Here is a 19338-nt window from a genome sequence, read left to right on the forward strand (position 1 = left end):
TTAAAAAGTTTTTTGTAGAGATGGGGTCTCACCAAATTGCCCAGGTTTGTTTTGAACTCTTGGGGTCAAGCAATCCTCCCGCCTCAGCCTCCCAAAGTGTTGGAATTACAGGCATGAATCACTGTGACTGGCCCACTTTCCTTTTTTTAAATGTTAGTGGTTTCGTTCACAGATATATACGTATGCAAAACCAGCATAGCACAACATGCTCATCACACCCTGAACACTTGAGTCCAGGCTTGGGGGTCTAGAGAGGTGAAGGGAGGCCATGCCTGTACCACCCTCCCGCCCAGATCTGCCAACAGCATGTGCACTGAGCACCTACAGACCATGCTGCTGCTCTCTGGTCGGTCTTCAGATCGGGAAGCTTTGGGATTTGGGACTTTGGATGTTAAGGCCTTACTCAGTAGCCATACCAGGTCCCAAATGTGAGGAGTGGTGGCTCCTGAGGACCCATGCCAGAGTACTTGTTTGTGGCTGCTTTCGTGAATTACAAACCAAGGGCTAGAGCTGTAATTTATAAAATATCCTTTATTTATTCTAAGGAACAGTCAAGCAGTAGCTTAAAAAAAAAAGACATTTTTTGAAAGATATTATTAGTGTTGTGTGACCCGGCATTGGGCCCCATGTGAGTGGGGCAGTGGCTGGGGCCACCTGCTGTGGCTTTGCGAGTTCTCTGAACTCACTGGCAGGGGTCTGGTGGGAAACTGGGAAGCTTTGGCACGGTTCTGTCCAGTTGCTTATAATCAAGAGAAATGAATTTTGAGGTTTGCAAAGAGCAGAAGTAACATTTATACTGCTGGCATTTGATAAAAGATTGCTTATGATATATTAATTCCAGGAAGTGTAAAAATGATTTAAAGGAATGATAATTTGTACTTACTGCTTATGGGGACTAGGTATATTAGAATTATAGCATCATTATGGGAACACGGTGTTTCCCTACAAATTCAGAAATTCTCTGGTTGATGTAAAATCATACTTCCTGATTTTACTTAATTAGTAAAGAAATAAATAAATTAGAGTAACATTTAGTCAGGTAGAGTTACTCCTTTTCCCCCTTCTTTATTAAATTTTATTTTTAGCACAATGATTTACTCAAAACGAGAGTTTGGGAATGTTCGAGAATCTCTACCAATCGGTAACCATGCTGGCTGTTATATCAGAAAAATCCATAAACACACACAGCATCAAGCTGTTTTCACAAGACTTCCTTGCTAATAAACACAACACTTTCTCCTCCACTCAGATGGGAGCCTCAGACGCCAAAACACAGATGTGCCAACTATAGGCTCGTTGCTAAGCAGAGAAGCCTATCAAGTTTGTCCAGCAAATTTGATTGTACAGGGGGATGGCGTCTGCTCTGTGGCCTCAGACAGGGATCAGCTGGTCTGTGCCGCTGTCCTCTGAGGCAGGTCGAAGCTGGTGGCCCTTAGGGGCAGGTAAAACGGTTCTCAAGGGTTAGAACATAAGAGCTTTGAGAAAAAAAATGCAAAAAGGTTTATTAAAATTGGAGGCTTATGTGAATCTGTTTACATAGAGGGATACTGAGATCTCATTCTGTGCTTAGGTGAACTGCAGGTCTCACGCTGGCTGCGTGACTCGGTCCACCCTGGCTGGCCTGAGCCACCACCTACCATCTTCTCATACCACTACGTGGGGCTCTAAAGAGGACATCAGTCCCAACCAAGGAACAGTGAGAGAGACAATCCCAAACATTTAAGACTGGGTTCAAGAGCACCCAGTCACCTTCTGTCTGTCTCTTTCCCAGTTCCCATCTGGCTAGGGGCTGTGAATCAGAATTCAGAATCTGTGCTGCCTGGAGGGGACAGGCACCCAAATGCAATAAGTAACTCCAAGCTCAGGACCCAGCCACTGACCCTCCCCCACCACCATCTCGGGCTATTCCTCGATGTGAACTGAAGGATCTGAGGGAGAGGACTCAGTTCTACCTGCAAACCTCCCTGTACAACATCGAATGCGGGAGTCCAGCTGCTGCTTCTGCACAGGACAGAGGCTCCAGTCTTTTCATTAGAGCATCATTTATGGCACGGACTAGGAACGCAATGTGTTCACACAAACGCACGACAATTGTACATCAGCATCTTTACAATATTAAAGGAGCCATATACAAGCCTACAGCCATTGTACACAGGATGGTGATGGCTGGGAAGCCCCGCCCACTAGTCCTCTGCAGTTTCTCCACTGGAGAACACATGGGGAGCTGTCACAAGGCTGGGGGGAGGGGTCCGTCTTTGGGCCTGTCGTAAGGGAGGCAGCAGGTCTGCAAGGACTCCTCGGGGCCAGTCCTCACTGGAATCTGGGGTCAAGAGCGCCAGGTCTGCCCGTGTCCAGGTCTCCTTGGCAGGCTAGCGTAACAAGTTTAATTAAAACTCTGTGCATATTTGAGTGAGAAATTTGGAGCTGGGATGGCTCCCTGAGCTAGGGACCCAGAAGATGCTGCTGACAGATGGGCCCCTTCAGGGTGGGGCCCATTCCTGAGGTAAGGTGCAGCCCTGAGGCTGGTCGGAACAGGAGGAGGCTTCTCCAGCAGCCCAGGTGCCAGTCCACACAGACAGGACTGGCAGCCCCCCAGACAGTAGGAGGTCACATGACCCAGGGGTGGAGCCTGAGCCCCAGATGGCAGCAAAGGTGAGGGTCTCAGATGGTTACAGAGCCACTCAGCCCCCAGGCCCCCACCACTCTCCTCCCAGCAGCCCTGCAGCACACATCCCTGCATCTGTCCCAAGAGCCCCAGCCCTGCAGGCATCTGGGCCTGAATGCCAGGCAGCTCGTCCACCCTGCAGCTGTGATGTGCGTCCGACTGAGAACTGAGCACCAGATAAAGAAGCGTTGGTCCTTGTCGGCCTCTCTGACTTTTGCAGTTATGGTTGCTTCCATTTTAAATACTGTAGAAAAATAAGCCATCTCAGACGCTAGGAGACCCACCACCAGAGTCTGCCCCATGTGGAGAAGGATAAACAGCTCCTCTGGAGTAGCTGCAGATGCCTCTTCCAACCCCGCCCCAGCAGGCCCCGGGTCCTCAGAGGATGCTGCGCCAGGATGGGGAGCCGAGGGGCTGGGAGAACTGGCAGCGGAGTTCCCACTGCTGCATCTTTGGGTCACATCAACAATCCTTTGGCAGGCATGCCTCCAGCATCCCACGTTCTGTTGCCATGACACCTGGGGCCCTGGTGCTCCCTGGGCCAGCTTCGGACCCTTCAGCCTCACCCTCGGTCTCATGCCCACAGCCAAGCACACACAGGCAGAACTCCCCAGCACTGTTTCCAGGTCCCTAAGGGGGCCCAGGTGGGCACTGAAGCAGGGCCTAGTCCAGGGGTTCCTGCTTGATCCGAACAGCAGTGGGGGTGGGCTGTGGTCGCCGCTCCTCCCGGCAAAGCACGTACTCACTGAACTGGGAGGAGTCCACGCCGCCCCCACAGGACGCAGCCACGCTGAAACCCCTCTGGAACAGCCGCTCCAGGACCTGCCCAGGAAGAAACAGAGGTCATCAAGGCCCAGCTGCAAGAGGACACCAGGTTTGGCCTGGCAGGCAGCCAGAGCACCTTCTGATGTGACCATCTCAGTCTCACTCACTGACAAAGGTCCCTACAGAACCAGGTGCTGGGTTCCACAACCAGAGGGATGGGAGTGGCCAGGCCCAGTGACCTCTCAGGTTACCAAACCCAGGTGAGCGACCCCATCCAGGCCACCATCCTGCTGCCCTCAGGGCCTTGATTCAGGGAGGCAAAAAGAGCCCTTGGGTCCCTTCTTTCTTCTCTAGGGTGTAACCTATGCCCTCTCTTCAGACACATGGCCCCAAGCTTCCTCCCCGAGTCCTGCCCCAATAATGGAGAGTTTCCTGTCCCCCAGCCTCTCGGCATCCACCGGCTTCCCTGAGCTGTGCATTCCAGGTGGTTTGAGGCCTGGGGCAAATCAGCTCATGTGAGCTCTGGAGGGAGAGAAAAAGGAGAGGTCCTCTCAATATTTGAGTCTCTGCAGGCCTACACAACTATGTGGGCTTGTGCCTCTGTGAGAGTGGGGTCTGATTACTGTCTCCTGCAACTAGCAAGTTCTGACTGACAGGCTGTGGAATGTGTGCATCGGGGGGACCTCTTCCCTGCAAAGCCCATTCTGCCCTAACCCAGAAATGTGCCAGGCTCTTGGGTCTGCAAAGCGCTGTTAGAAAATAGACCCTCTCTCCATCTGAGCTCTCCAATTCTCAGACCCATCCAGGAAGAGCCCGTCCAGGGATTCTCTTGGCAGCTGGTGGGTGCTGGCAGCTCTCAGGTCAGCAGGGAGAGAGGGAAGGGGCTCCGGGCCACCTTTCCACTCAGCCTCTGTCCTGCCTCGCCTGTTGCCTGGGTTTAATTTGAATCCAAAGTCAGACTCTGGGTGTCAAATGAAGCACGTTTTGTTGAAAATACTCTGGGCCATTTTTATAGAACATCCTTTTGGAAAAAAATAAAAAACAGTACAGATCGATTTTTTTAAGTCCATCCCCCAGGCGCCATCATTTAATTATGAGAGGGACATAAATTATGCATCCACACATTGTTGCCTTTTTTGCAGGATGGCACGGAGGGCTTCACCATTTCAGGGATCGCGCCTCCCTCCAGCTTGCTCTGCCCCTGGAGGGCTCCGTGGACCGGGGGGCGGCAGGGAGGCGGCGGTGCGCAGCTCTCACCTGCACCGAGTTGAGCCGGCAGTAGCCGTTGAGTGGGAAGCGGATGACATGCGTGGGGTCCTGGTTCCAGCCGGCGTTGACAGAGTTGCACATGACGTCTCCGGTCTCGGGGAAGACCTCTTCGATGAGGGCCTTCTCGCCGCTGAGCGCGATCCGCTCGCCCAGGTCAGGCGTGACGCGCACCACCAGGCAGTCACAGGCTCGGCTGCGGCGCCGCTGCTCCTGCTCCTGCTGCCAGCGCTCCAGCTCACGCACCATGGGCTGCAGCTGATAGTAGCGCGCCTCCTCGTACAGCAGGCTGAAGTCCTGGGGACGTGCGCACACAGTGTTACTGTACGTGTTGCTCAGGGGTGGGGGAAGTCGGGGAGAGGGGAGGTGGCCTGCCAGTTCCAACCAATTCTGAAGGAACTGCCACCCCCAGGGTATCATGTGGACTGGGCCGGTTGCACACATTGTACAGAAGGGGCAACTGAGTGTCTGCAAGTATAAAGAATCTAGCCTTATCCCAAGGGCAGCCGCTGATGTGCATCTGTGCCAGCACCCCTGAGCCCTTTCATCTGGCCCCAGGCGCTAGGCAGAGAAGCCTCCCCATGGAAAGACCTGGAAGCTCCACTAGAGGATGAGACTGTGTCCATGCCTGGGGACCTGCTGCTGTCTTAGAATCCCACCAAGAGAAGAGATCTTGCTGGGCACAGGGCAGCCGGCCTGTGCCCACCCAGAGGCAAAAAAAGTTCATCTTTAGCCAGGCCTGCCTGGGTTGGATTTTCAGCTTCATCATCAACCAGCCCTGAGACCTCTAAACCTCACTTACTGAGCATCTCAGTTCCCTTTTTTTTTTTTTTTTTCCTAAGATGGAGTCTCACTCTGTTACCCAGGCTAGAGTGCAGTGGATTGATCTCGGCTCACAGTAACCTCTGCCTCAGGAGTAGCTGGGATTACAGGCCCCTGCCACCACACCTGGCTAATTGTTGTATTTTTAGTAGAGACAGGGTTTTGCCATGTTGGCCAGGCTGGTCTCGAACCCCTGGCCTCATGTGATCCACACGCCTTGGCCTCCCAAAGGGCTGGGATTACAGGTGTGAGCCACTGTGCCCGACCTCAGTTCCCTTATGTATAGAATGGATATTAACACCCAGTTCTGAGAATGAAAGTGAGAGTCAAAGGACGCAAGATGTGCCAAGTGCCTAGCCCAACCCCTGCCCAAGCAGGCAGAGTGTCCAGGGAAGGGAAGCCCATCCTCTGCCAGGCAGCCCCCTTCTGGGCTGGGCAGGCTCACACAGACTGTCCCTCAGGCACTAACAGTGGCCCCATGCCCTGGGCCACATATGTACACCATACACGCTCACCCATACCCATCCCACCGGGAATGGCCAAGGTCCCATAGGTCCCATGACTCATGCCTGATGAAGAGGCAAGAAGCCCAGCCCCCTGTCCGACAGGCCCTAAGTCCCTTCCACCTGCTGGCCCTGGCTTTTGGAACCACCTGGAGGGAGGTCTAGATTCTAACCCTGACCTCTGGGCCTGTCATCGGTCAGGCCTCTCCTGCCCAGCACAAGGGTTCCTCAGGGCTCTATCCTGGGCCTCTGCTCTCTCCACTCACACTTGCTCCTGAGATTTTTTAATTTTATTTTTTTAGACAGGGTCTCATTCTGTAGCCCAGGCAGGAGTGCAGTGATGTGATCATAGCTCACTGCAGCCTTGAACTCCCAGGCTCAAGGGATCTTCCTGCCTCAGCCTCCCGAGTAGCTGAGACTATAGGCATGAGCCATCATGCTAGGATCATTTTTATGTTTTTTTTTTTTTTTTTTTTTGTAGACACGGTCTGCTGGTCTCTCTATGTTGCCCAGGCTGGTCTGAAATTCCTGGGAACAAGTGATCTTCCTGCCTTTGCCTCCTAAAGCACTGGGGTTACAGGTGTAAGCTACCACTCCTGGTCATTCTCCTGAGATTTTAAATGACAACTGCATGCCAGACAACCTCAGCTTTTCTCGTGGCCCAGGATTTCTCCATCCGATGCCCCACCAGCTCTCCCATGCAGGGGCAGAAACCACACTCCAACAGCCTGGTCCACCCGGGGCCTCCACTCACCAACTCAGAATTCAAGCCCCAAGCCCCAAGGCACCTGCAAGAGGCCCCTGACACTGCCAGTGCTCACCCATGTGCTTTTGCAGCCTCACATTTATTTGTTTCTTTAATTTTTATTTATTTATTTTTTTGAGACAAAATCTCGCTCTGTCACCCAGGCTGGAGTGCAGTGGTGTGATCTCGGCTCACTGCAACCTCCGCCTCATGGGTTCAAGCAATTGGACTACAGGTGCTAATTTTTGTATTTTTAGTAGAGATGGGGTTTCACCATATTGATCAGGTTGGTCTTGAACTCCTGACCTCAGGTGATCCACCTGCCTCGGCCTCCCAAAGTGCTGGGATTACAGATGTGGGCCACTGCACCTGGCCTTTTCTTAATTCAAAAAAGTGTGTGTGTGTGTGTGTGTGTGTGTGTGTAGATACGGTCTTGCTGTTGCCCAGGTTGGTCTTGAACTCCAGGCTTCAAAAGATCCTCTCTGCTTGGCCTCCCGAAGTGCTGGGATGAACAGAGTGAGCCACTGTGCCTGTCCTAAACAGAAGTCCGATGTGCCACTTTGCTCCATCTTCTCTATCTCCATCCTGGTCCAAAGCCTCCACCCAGCCTCCCTTGGCCTGGGGAAGGGGCCTCATCCACTGTACTCACTCCCACCCTGCCCTGCCTCCTTTTTCACACAACAGCCAAAGAGATCTTCCCAATTTGCAGATCTGACTGTCCTTCCCCTGCACATACCCCTTCCACTGCATTCAGAATTAAATGCCAGGCACTGGGTTGCCCGCCAAGGTCCTGACATCAAACAGCAGCTTCCCTTCCTGCCCTTCCCCTCCCAGTCCATAAGGCTCCAGGCTTGACACCTTCTTTCCAGTTCTGGAATGCATCAAGCCATCTGCTGCCCCCACCCCCTGCACCAAGGCCCTCACACCTGTGTTTGCCCCTGTTCTGCCTTCACAACCCAGATGAATATTATTTCTTCCAAACCCACCCAGCCCAGGTCACATGGAATTCAAGTTCAACATCTGTCTGTCCACTAGACTCTTAAGTTTCTGGGAGCAATTCCTAGTGTGTGTTTTACTGTGTTTTCAGCCTCAATTCAGTGGCTAGCACCCAGTAACTGAGTTGGATGAAAGACAAGGCCCCAGGGCTACTGGTCCTCTGGATAGAGGAAGGAATGAAAGGACAGACATTTGCTAATATTAATACATACCACAGTAGCCCAGGCCTGAGTTTCCTACCTCCTAGGGTCCCTGATACCTCAGAGGGGCTAAGAATGAGGCAGGACCCACGGAACCACATCACCTGCCCGGACAGGCTCACCCTGAGACCTGGGGGTTATCTTTTGTTTAAAGTGTATAAAGGGTATCTGTTTGGGTCATCAGGGCTTTTCTCCCTGCAAATTGCCCAACACGGAACAGAATTTTTTTTTTGAGAGAGTCTCAAAAAAAACTCCAGTCATCCAGGCTGGAGTGTAGTGGTGTGATCTCAGCTTACTGCAACCTCTGCCTCCACCTCCCAGTTCAAGAGAATCTTCTGCCTCAGCCTCCCAAATAGCTGGGATTACAGACGCCGGCCACCATACCCGGCTAATTTTTGCATTTTTAGTAGAGATGGAGTTTCACCACGTTGGCCAGGCTGATCTTGCAATCCTGACCTCAAGTGATCCACCTACCTTGGCCTCCCAAAAAGTGCTGGGATCAGAGGTTTGAGCCATTGCGCCCAACCAATGGAACAGATTTATGAACCTCTAACTACTATAATGCTGGCACGCGCCCATCCTTAAATACGACAAACGTTCAGCAGGGGTACGTTGCGTAGCTTAACTGTTTTTATATACCCTGATAAATAAGCTAAAAATGTGAGAAAACAAAATTAGTTTAGAAAAACTGATTTAGCCCTCAGCTTCATCGTTTAACTTTTTATGGTTGCCATAACAACCAGGGATCCATTTATTAAGTCACAGCATCCCCTGAGTAATGCCATCCCACAGGCAGCGCAGAGGGTGGTGGGAGTGGGTGGGGCGTCAGCCTCGGACTTACCTTGAAGTCATCCGGAAGCAGCAGCTTGGACGTCCGCAGGAAGCTCAGGACATAGCGGAAAATCTCCCCATCCCGGTCGATGAAGTAATGTTGCTTCAAACTGTCCAGGACGATGGGTTCGGTGCCATTGAAGAGGCGGCTTATTCTGGGAGAGACGGGCGAGGTGGGATGTCTGAAGGATGGGGTAAGTCGCCTGTCTGTCTCCCTACGCCCCACCCCCACTCCTTAGGGCGCACACGGCTAGAGGGGCAAGGGACCTGACATGGGCGACTCTGGGGCTGTTCCAGGCCTGACAACATCTGCACACACCTGGGGCGGCCAGGCTACAGTTATCAGGCCACATCACACATCCTGCCTACACTCACAAGTCACAGCCAGAGAGGAACACACCCAGCTGTACACACCAGCCCGCCGACACATGTTATGTTACAGACCTGGAAAGCTATAGTGAGACACAAATACCTTACCCCCTACACACAAGCCAGCTGGTCACAGGCCTGATGTACACACCCTTGCCAGACAGACCCACCCAGAAAATGCACATGAACCACCCAACACCCTCGCCAACAGCCACACACCCAGTAAACCAGCCAGGATGGTCCATGAGGACACATATCCTTCCCCACCCAACCCATGTAAACCAGTGTGAGATACAACACGCCTGTGCAACAGGCACAGGGCCACGCAGTCCCTTCCTTCCCCCCACACACATACTCCGCAGATCCAGACACATCCAGGAAAGGACACACACCTGTCAATACCAGGCGCCCACAGACATGATGGCACAAACCCCTGACTGCTGCTCATTCAGGGAGCCATGGGAGGAAACAGAGGCAGGCAGGAGGGATGGCAAGTGTGCCACAGTACACACATGCAACACAGCCCTTGCACACACACAACACAGGCATACACACACATGCCAGTGTGTACACACACAGAAGCCATGCACACTTATGCAGCACAGTGAATGCGTGTATGCACACATGCCAGAGCATATGCACATCACCCCTGGGGGTGGTGGAGGGGGACTGGAGAGAAGGCAGAAGCTGGTACTCTGTCCTCTGAAGGGCAGTGGTTCTAACAAATGCAGGACCAGGAAAAGGGTCTTGGGGAGCCCCTGATGCCTGTCCCTGTCCACTCCGGGGAGAAGGAGCCAGGCCTCAGAGCCATGACTGATCCCACCTCCCCAGTGCCCAGGGCAGCTGCTTCTGGTTTGGCAACTGCCCTAGCAGACCCCAGGTCAAGCTGTGGATAACTAGGAACCCCAAAGAAGGGTGGGGGTAGCCAAGGGCTTGGCTTGGGAATAGGAGGGAGGTTGGCATCATTTCCCCAAAGGCAGCACCACCAGATATCCTTCAGCAGGCAGGGCCACACTCCTGCCCAACTGGACCCCGCCAAGGTGGCAGCTTCTCTGCACAGCTGGGAGAACAGTAGCTCCAACCTGGGACCTAGGCTTCCCAGCCCGGCCTGTACACAAGCTGGTGCCTAAGCCCCTCACTCTCTGCCTGCACCAGCAGGGACACCCCTGTCCCCATGGCAGCCCACTCCTCTGTCCACTCCAAGTCAGCCACCTCCAGGGCCCTGCCCCACTGCCACCTGCACCCATGACACACTAGCTGGGCAGGAGCTGAGGGGGTTAGAGCCCCCAAGTCTGCCCTCAGGGCCTCCCGTCCACACAATCCTGTGCTCTGATGGCCTGGCACACTCAAGGCATCGGCCGTGATGGTCTGCCCAGGTATGGAGTTTCTGCGAACGTGGTGCAGGTCTCTGTCCTGGCACAGGGCACTATAAAGGGCAAGGCTTAGCTGGGCACTGTGGCTCACACCTGTAATCCCGGCACAAGGTAGAGGATCACTTGAGACAAGGGGTTCGAGACCAGCCGAGGCAACACAGTAAGACCCCATCTCTACAAAAAATTTAAAAATTAGCTGGGTGTGGTGGCATGCACTTGCAGTCCAAGCTACTTGGGAGGCTGAGGTGGGAGGATCACTTGAGTCCAGGAGTTTGAGGTTGCAATGAGCTGAGATCACACCACTGTACTCCAGCCTGGCCAAGAAGGCCAAATGCTGTCACAAGAAAGAAAAGAAAGAAAAAGAAAAAAAAACAGAAAGAGAAAGAGGGAGGGAGGGAGAGAGGGAGGAAGGAAGGAAGGAAGGAAAAGAAAAGAGAGAGAGGCAAGGCTGCCTCATGGATGGGCGTGGGGAGGTCAGAGCCTGCTGTGAACCTGAGCCTGTGGAACCAGAGCTGCAGCCACTCAGATACACCTCATCTCAGAGTTCGAAAGACCGATGAGCCCTGTCACCCTCCTAGGCCTGGTGACAGTGGCACTGCAGGTCACAGCCCCTGCTGGAAAGGCTTGTGGGTTCCACAGCTGGCTCCAGTTCCAAAGGCCCTAGGACCTGGCCTAGCAGTGTGTGGGCATCCAGATGTCAGTGAGGGCCACCCAGCATTCCTGGAGACAGATAGGTCTGGCCGAGGCTGCCAGACACCATGGGCAGTGGTTAGCAGGTGGCTGAGCATCCACATGTGGCACCAGTGGGAAGTAAGAGCCACATCCACAGGTGAGTCAGCAAATCCAAACCCTCAGCTTCCCTGGGAACTCTCCCTACCCTTCCTGGTGGAGCTCCAAAGTCCATGCAAGCAGGCAGCGTTCTAGGCCTGGCTGAGTTCCCGACCCTTCTGACGTCAGGTCTGGCTGAGGCTCTAGCCGGTCCTGTTGGTCTAGAAGACTCCTGATGTACCCACAATCCCAGGGCTGGATGGGTTCTAGGTTGTCTCATTGGTGCAAGCTTAGAAGGTTCTCCGTCTGCCTTATTTCAGGACTGGCTGATTCTAGATCTTTCCATGGTTCGGTATCGGCTCTTGGATCAACTGGCAGCTGCACAGCCTCTCCCACGACAGAGGCCTTTCATGCCCTCAGCGTCGGAGGCTGCCAAGGACATGAGCAGGTTGAAGCCCCAGCCATCCTCAGGGCTGCAGGTGTGAGTTCCCAGCTCCATCAGTGGCTCCATATATTCCCTGTGGAAAACGGCCATGCTGCCCTCTGTGAGAGGCTGCAGAGTTTGAGGGACCGGCTTCCGAAGTCCTCCATGGAATTAGGTGGTCAGTTCACACTATAGCAGCTGGGACCCTCAGAGGCAGAAAAGATGCATTTGACCACCTGCCCTGTGTGCACAATGGCAGAGCATCAGGATGGCCTTCTTCTTCTTATTTCCTTTTTTTGAAAAAGCTGTGGCTTCAATTTCCTGGCTGTTTCAGGCACCAGGTATTATGAGTTTTGAAGCTCCTGGCCATCTTCATTAGATGCTTCCCACAGTTGGGGTGGATATCAGAGTGTGGCTGTGATGGCAGCAGCTAAGGGAGGTCAAGCAGGCAGGACACCAGCAAGGGAGCTAGCCCAGGGAGTCCACTCTCAGCCCTGTCTGCACTCGGCTGTCTCGGGTGAGGACCAGTGACTGCTCCTGGGCAGACCAGAGGAGGCACCCAGCACGAGGCTCTTCAGCTGTCTCTCTCACCCAGGCTACCCCGACCACCAAGACCGAGAAGCCCAGGCAGAGTTCCCGGGGGAGCCGAGGGTGGAGGTCCCCAGCTTTTACCGTGCTGCCTCAGGCAGGTCATCACCACCATCCAGAAACCCCTTGAGGACCTTAGCACTTAATCCTCCATCTCTAGGTGTCAGATCAGTGACACTGGGTGAGATGGATTTTTTCCAGAATTGGTGGAAAACAGGGCTTCCATTTTAATAATCCACTACGAGAAGGACAGGAGAAATCTGAGGGGCTCTTGCCAGCACAGCTGCCCGGCCCACTTCTCAGGCCCGCCCCCCCCCAATTCCCTGTCCCAATTGTCCTACAGGTCACACCATCGCTGGCCTCTAGTCCAAAGCTTCAGGCCTGCAGAGCACCCCCATGGCAGCCAGAGGCCATCCAGGCAGAACAACAGATCTATCTCAAGCCCCAGCGCTGGGGGAGAACCAATGTAGACTGCCACCCTTTGGGCACATCAGGAGGGTTCCATGTGCCAGATCACAGGGCCACAGGGGCCTTAGCTCTCCATGAGAGCACACCCTACACTGCAGAACAGAGCGATGGGTGAGCAGGGCCTGGTGGGGGGAGATGGCCCTCTGCCTTCCTGCTCCCAGGCAGCAGCCAGGAGCCAAGAACGAGGAGGGCCTCCCACCCGCCTCCCCCAGGGCCTGGGCTGTGATTACTCCAAATCAGAAAGGCAACTGTCTGATTTCAGGAAACACTCTTCAGAGAGGGTTGTGGGCTAAGGTTTTATGAATTTCACTCACAAACGTCGGCAACCGATTAAGGGATGATCTATCTCAAACAACTCGCGAATGCCGCAGAAGGCAAAATTGAAATTAAATAAGCAGAATCCATCTCCCATCCTAGACAGGGCTTTGCGAGTGAGCACACAGACCCAAACTGCTGACCTGGCCCCACGGCTCTATCCCCACCCCATGAGCCCCAAGGCCACAGGGCCCCAGGCTGAGTCTCTATCCACTTGGGGGACTGAAATGCCAGTCACCATCTGTACCCTAGACTCGCCGAATTTGGAGCCCGACACTGCACGCATTTCCAGTTTTTCCTCCTCGAGGGAGCATGCCTGCCCCTGCACGCACTCCACGGTAGCCCCAACAGGCTCGGAAAGCCACCTCCATGCACCACCATTCTCCCTGCTCTGAGCAACCACACCGGTGACAATGCAGCCTGCCACGTACACTCCCCAGAGACGATCCCTCAGTGTCTGGGGGATTAATTAGCTCCTCCTGTTATTTTAAATGCATAACACAGGGGTGATGCCCACAGCCTTGGCCCTCCCACGCTCAGCCTTCGGCAGCCCCAGGGGAGCGATGGACGCCTCTCTGTGCCAGGAGCAAACATCCTCAGCTGAACAAGCTGCTCAGAGACCCAGCCCACCTCAGGCCAGCCCTGCTGCCGTGCCAACGAGGAAAGCAGGTCCCTCACCCAGGAGAGAAACGCCCTGCAGGGAAGCGCAGGAGAGTAGGCAGCATCCAGCACCCTGCACCTCTCGCAGGCCCAACGGCCTGGGCAGCCTGTAAGTTCAGCAGCATGGGGGTACCTGCAAACACCCAGCCAGGGTCCTGGCCAGAGACCCTTTATCCACTGATGGGGGTATGTGCTCATTCCTAGCTAGTCACTGCAATACCAGCTCCAAGGGAAGCCAGCTGCTAGTCTCAAAGGCCCAGCAGTGGCCACTAAAAATGACAAAGATGGCACACTGCAGCTCACCACAGCTCCTCCTCCCTCCCCATGTGAATTTCCCAGCAGTGGAGTAGGAAATAGGACTAAACACCCACCCCCATAACCTCAAGACTTACCTACTTAGTATCACTCACAAATGACCCCCTGCAGACGCCAGGCCTAAGTCTCACTCTAGAGGAACCTTGAAGGTATGAGACTCCCCAGACCGCTACTGGCAGGGTGAGGCGGGGCTGGCTCTGAGGGCAAGGCCCCCGCAGGTGGGTCAGGAGCACCATCATGCACTACCAATGCCGCCAAGTCATAGCGGCATTCAACAGGCAGTGCATAGCAGCTTTCAACAGGCAGACTCAGACTCCCCAACCCTAGCTCCCTTGGTCTGTGTCAGCTTGTGCACTCTGGAGAGCCTGGTGGATGGAGTGATGGGGGGACAGATCCCCCAGGAAGCAGGTTTCAGATGCTGCCCTGAGCCCCCACCACATACCTGGTGTTTCAAGCGGCTCATTCTTACCTGGAGTCAGGGTACTTGGTGAGCGTAGCCAGGCTGCTGGTGTACATGTGGCCGCCCACGTCGATGTGCACAGGTGCATTGGACTTGGTGAGCTGGGCTGGCAGGGGGATGCCCTGTGCAGCCAGAGGAGACACAGGCGACCGGGTGAGAGACAGCCGGGACATGTTTCCTCCCTCCTAGAGATGGAAACAAAGCAGAACACAAGAGTTCCTCCACGACATGGCCACGCCATGCACTCCTTTTATGGCGAGTGTGATCACAGATCTAATCAGATCACTTCCGCTGCTGCCTGATCACATATTCAGCTGACAAATTATGGCTACCACTGTAATTAAGTGTATTTGCATCATTTTCTTCAAAGTACCACAGGGAAAAAAAGAAAGATGCTTATTAGCAATAAGAAATCAAGAAAAAAAAATTTTTCAAGGTGTCAGCCTCCAGGGGCATAAAACAAACTGCAAAATTCTAATTAAAGGTCGAGGGCTTATGTGTTAGATGTGAAATATCCCCTGACAAACGAATCACCAATTTGTGAATTGGGATTCAGGGGTTTTTTGCAAGTTTGTCTCAGTAACGAGACACCTCTAAATTAGTGACTTCCTCAGCACCTAAGGCGTTGAGTTTTATACATGTAGTAAATTTCACATCAAATTAAGAGCATTTTGTTTCAAAAATACATAATCCTACAGCCAGTCAACAGCCACCTTGAATGAGGTGGCCCTAAAGAAGGACAGCCAGTAAACAGGCGCTGGGGAAGAAGGGAAAGAGTGGGGACCCAGTGGGGACCCAGCCCACCCTGCAGGCTCACCGCGGTGCCGGCGCTGCCGTGTGTGTGAAGCGAGGACCCGCTCGGCCGCTCCTTGCGGTGAGGCATCTAGGCTTCCATCTCTGCCCAGAGTATCTGCAGGAGGGATTGACAAAACCAGAGAAGGCTTATTCCTCAGAGTCATCTCCCGAGGAGTCAAAGACGATTAGAACTGTCCTTTCTGCATGCTCTCTGAGACCCGGTGAGGTCCATGCAGCCCTCCCTAATTGATTCCACTATCTCTCTATCCTGTCTCCACACCCCAAGGCAGGCCTCCAGGCCCTAGCAGAGGACACATACACACGCATACACACACATGCACACACACAAGTCGTACTGTCACGTGTGTTTTCTGGGCAGCTCCATGTCTGCTAATTCAGCTAATGACAGCACTGAAACATATGCTCACCATTATTGCCCCAAAATGTTTCAGAACAAATCAGATTTTCCTGGTATTTTGGTTTTAAGCCATGTTACCAAGCGTGTCTCCTCTTGCAATGGCCTTGTGGACCATGGCTCAGGAAGCACCCCTCGCCCTCCACAGGCTGGGAAACCTAGGACCTCTCTTACTACCATCCCCATGGTGATAAGATACAGCTTGCATCTGGCCAGATACAAGAAGCCTTTCAGCAGAAGTCCAGGCACACAGATGACAGCAAGTCACTTGGGAAGCCACCTCTCCTCTTTGGCTCCCAATAGCAGAGAAAACCTGTCTTTGTTTGCCTAGTCTGCACCTCACAGTTTCTCCCCAGACTCCCAGAGTGGCGTTGTCTATGTCTAATGCATTCCAGGCCCCTCAGGATCACACCCCCCCGGAGGCATCAGGAGCTGGCCAGGAGGAAGCAGAGAGCAAGCAGATCAGCCAGTGGACTCTTTCTGCTGCTTCCCCCGGGGGCACTCAGTGACTTTCCTCTGTGCCATAGCCACCTGAAATAAGATTGTCCCTCAGTCCCTGGGGGCCCCCGGGGGGGGGGTCACTTTGCAGGCTCTATGCAGGAGGGGCAGAGAGGGGCAGGATTCTACAGCTCCTTTCACTGAACTTACAGCTGTCTCCAAGTGGAGGTGGGAGGAGATTTGCAGTGAATAGTCACCCCCCTCACACACATCCACAGACACTTGCTTCCATAACCTATCCTGGACATCTCTTGCAGGTTTCACCTTTAAGAGAGCAACCACATGAAATTCTTGGGACCCATGAGACTGCTTCTTCCCATGAAAACTCTGAGATCACAATTTGTGCCTTGAAATTCAACATCCAATTTTAATCCAATGAAAATCGAATCCTGCAAATGTAAGTAAGGTTGCTCTCCTGTGACTTGTTCTGCCCTGAATGCTGGGGCAAGTTTCCTGACATAAAACTAGGGTGGGAGGCTGCAATGAGCAGACAGTGATGTTTAATGTATACCCTCACTGGGGCTCAGGGTCCACTGCTTTTGGGGATTCCTGAGTTCCAGAAAGCTTAAACCAAACCAAACCAAACCAGGTCACTTAGCTCAAGGAAGTTCTGAGAACCAAAACAGACCTCAGGAATGGATAATCCTGCCCTAGGAAGCTCTGCTGGGGGAGGAGTCAGAAGGGAAGACGCGCTGAGGATAAATTGAACAGGAAGGAATTCCTGCTGTAATTCTATCAAAGCAGACTGCAAGAGGTTTTCCTCCAGTACCAGGACACTCTTCCAGAGTGACTTGAACACCAATCCCCCATCGCAGAAGCTGCTCCACCCTGTTCTTGGCCCCTTTTTTCTACCAAGCACAACCTGATGTTCATGGTAAACCAGAAACTTACCGCTGGAAGCCCCAGGCTTTACGCCTTTCTGTGAATCTCCAAGGTTTTCCCCAACAAGCGCATCCGTGCGAGACCACAACCTTCTTCCTGAGACCACTGCTGAAGTCAGAAGCACAGAAGTGGGTGCAGTGAGAGATACAAGTTCATTCCACCAACACCAGCATCAAAACCCACCACCCAGCCTCAGTACGCCCCGGCCCGCCTGTTGCAAGGGCCTCAGCACTAGCAGGCAGGAGGGCCCAGGGGTTTCCGAACTGGCCCGGTAGTGACCCGCTTCTCCAGCTGCGGCGGGAGACCCGGGTCCCTGCCCGCCCGCCGCCGAGCCCCGCCCACCCGAGCAGAGAGAAGTGAGCAGAATGCCACGCTCATTTACACACAAAATGATTTTGTGTCCCATTGCGCTCGCAGTTGTTCGGCTCTCTGGGGGTGATTAAACTGGCTGAGCTGCGGCAGCTTGAGACGATTTCACTAAATCGCTTCTTCGTGAAGTCGCTTCTTTGCTAAGCTGTTATTTTAACCATAAAAGGTAAACAGAAGGCGCCACTCGAGCTCCCTTCGGTTCCACACTCAGGGCGCTGGCCGGGGGCGAAAGTCCCGGGGGCCTGCAGAATCTTCCCCAGGGGTGGCCCCAGAGAGGCAGGCGGGTCACCTGGTGCGCGCCAGCCCTAGCCGCGGAGCCAACCGGCCGGTGTGAACTTAGGGGCGACGGGAGCCGGCTGGGCCCAGACTGGAGGCGCCGCGGGGCGGGGTGGCCGCGGCACCCGAAGCTCCCGAGCCCGGCTGGGTGGGGGGGGGTGTGTGCCGGAGGTGGGGCGGGGACAAAGTTAAATCAAGAGACAGACACTTGGAGACCACAGATGGGAAGCTCGCCTAATTAAGGACGTAAAAGCGCTTTTGTTCTCAAAGTTTATTGTTGCTGAGATTAAAAAAAAAATAATTGAAACTAATGCTGTTATTCACTCGTGCAGTTAAATTCCTTCATGCACATTTGAGATACCGAGCGAAAACTTGAAGCTTATCTTTCTGCAGTCGGGGGTGGGGGCCGCCGGAAGACAGAAAGGCGCTGCAGCGGCGGGGGTCCACCCGGGGTGTGTTTGCGAGAGTGTGCCCGGTGCGCGCGTCCAGGTCATGGGGTGAGGGCGGGCAGCGGGGAACCGGATCTGCAGGCGGCGATCCCTTCTCACCGCGGCCCACTTCCAGCCCCAAACCCTGCGCGCCCTGGACCACCACCAGAGCGACAGCCCCTCCTGCCAGGTTTTAGACTCGTAGGGTGGGCGTCAGAGGTAGCACATCTGTCCCGCTGGAGACTTTCTCTGATTTTGGGCGCCAAGCCGGGCCTTGTGCATCCCGAAGCCCCACTCGCGTGAGCCCGTTTCTGACCTCGGAAACTCGCCAGTTCTGCAGGGTGCTCGGCCCAGTACAGGGGCCAGAGTGCGGGGACCTACACACTCGCGCGCACACACACACACACGCGAATATACACACACCGCGCGGCAGGAAGCTCCCAGCCGGCCCGCGTGGGGTGGGTCCACCCGCGGCCAGGACCAGCCCACGTGGGCAGCCCCCCTCTCGCACCAGGCCTTTGTGCTGGGCGCCCCCACGCTGCCAGCCCCCGCCGCCCAGCAGAGGGACAAAGCGGCCGCCCCCGCCCAAGTCCGGACTCTCGCCGGGCGACTTTCTCGGTATCGCAGCCACTTCGGGGACAGGGGCGCGCAGCGCTGAGCGGTGGCCGCCCGCGCAGGGCTTACCTCGGAGCCGGAGCGGCGGATCGGGCTCGGGCGCAGCCCCCGCCCCCCGCAGCCGCCGGTCTCGGGCGCCGGGCGCAGCTTCGCCGCCTTTGCTCGCTGCGCGGGTCGCTCCGGTCTCGTCCTGGAGTTACTTTCTCTCTCGCCCCCAACCCTCCCCCCACCCACCCCTCCCGCCCCGGCCCCCGCTTCGCGCGGCCCCTCGCGGCGCGGCGCGCCGGGGCCTCCCCTCCCCACCCTCCCCTCGCCTCCTCCCCTCCTCGCGGCCGCCGCCGCCGCCGCCGCCGCCTCTTCGCGCCGCTCTCCGGCTGCCCTCCTGCCGCTCCCACCTCCTCTCCTCCCTCCTCTCTCTCCGGCGGCCTCCCTCGATTGCCGGAGAGAAAACCAGCCCCCCACTCCAGCCCGTAGCCGGCGCCTCGCCGCGGCCCAGCCGGGACGCAAAGGGCAGCGATCCGGCCCCG

The 19338-nt window shown here is 54.9% G+C and overlaps 1 protein-coding gene across 3 annotated transcripts; it reads right to left on the reverse strand.

Moving 5' to 3' along the window:
- Positions 1-513: 513 nt before the first annotated feature.
- KCTD15 (potassium channel tetramerization domain containing 15) lies at positions 514-19003 on the reverse strand. 3 transcript variants are annotated; one of them, XM_012438570.2, is made up of 7 exons: positions 18881-19003; positions 17133-17231; positions 15351-15443; positions 14543-14718; positions 8804-8948; positions 4688-4993; positions 514-3487 (listed from the first exon to the last, which is right to left on the reverse strand). In XM_012438570.2, the coding sequence occupies exons 3-7, from the start codon at positions 15414-15416 to the stop codon at positions 3329-3331; spliced, it is 852 nt and encodes a 283-aa protein (XP_012293993.1). In that variant the 5' UTR covers positions 15417-15443; positions 17133-17231; positions 18881-19003; the 3' UTR covers positions 514-3328. The 3 variants fall into 3 exon arrangements, with proteins under 3 accessions (XP_012293993.1, XP_012293999.3, XP_021532209.1); XM_012438576.2 differs by lacking the exon at positions 18881-19003 and adding an exon at positions 17510-17673; XM_021676534.2 differs by lacking the exon at positions 18881-19003 and having other exon boundaries at positions 17133-17411.
- Positions 19004-19338: the final 335 nt, after the last annotated feature.

This window comes from Aotus nancymaae, unplaced genomic scaffold, assembly GCF_030222135.1.
Source record: "Aotus nancymaae isolate 86718 unplaced genomic scaffold, 86718_ANA_hifiasm-v0.15.2.pri h1tg000028l, whole genome shotgun sequence".
NCBI classification, from domain to species: domain Eukaryota; kingdom Metazoa; phylum Chordata; class Mammalia; order Primates; family Aotidae; genus Aotus; species Aotus nancymaae.

Coding starts and splice junctions, on each gene's coding strand:
- KCTD15 (XM_012438570.2), bottom strand. CDS start 15,416: ATGCCTCACCGCAAGGAGCGGCCGAGCGGGTCCTCGCTTCACACACAC. Junction 4,994..8,803: donor TGCTTCCGGATGACTTCAAG/GTAAGTCCGAGG, acceptor GCACGTCCCCAG/GACTTCAGCCTGCTGTACGA. Junction 3,488..4,687: donor GCCGGCTCAACTCGGTGCAG/GTGAGAGCTGCG, acceptor CTTCCTGGGCAG/GTCCTGGAGCGGCTGTTCCA.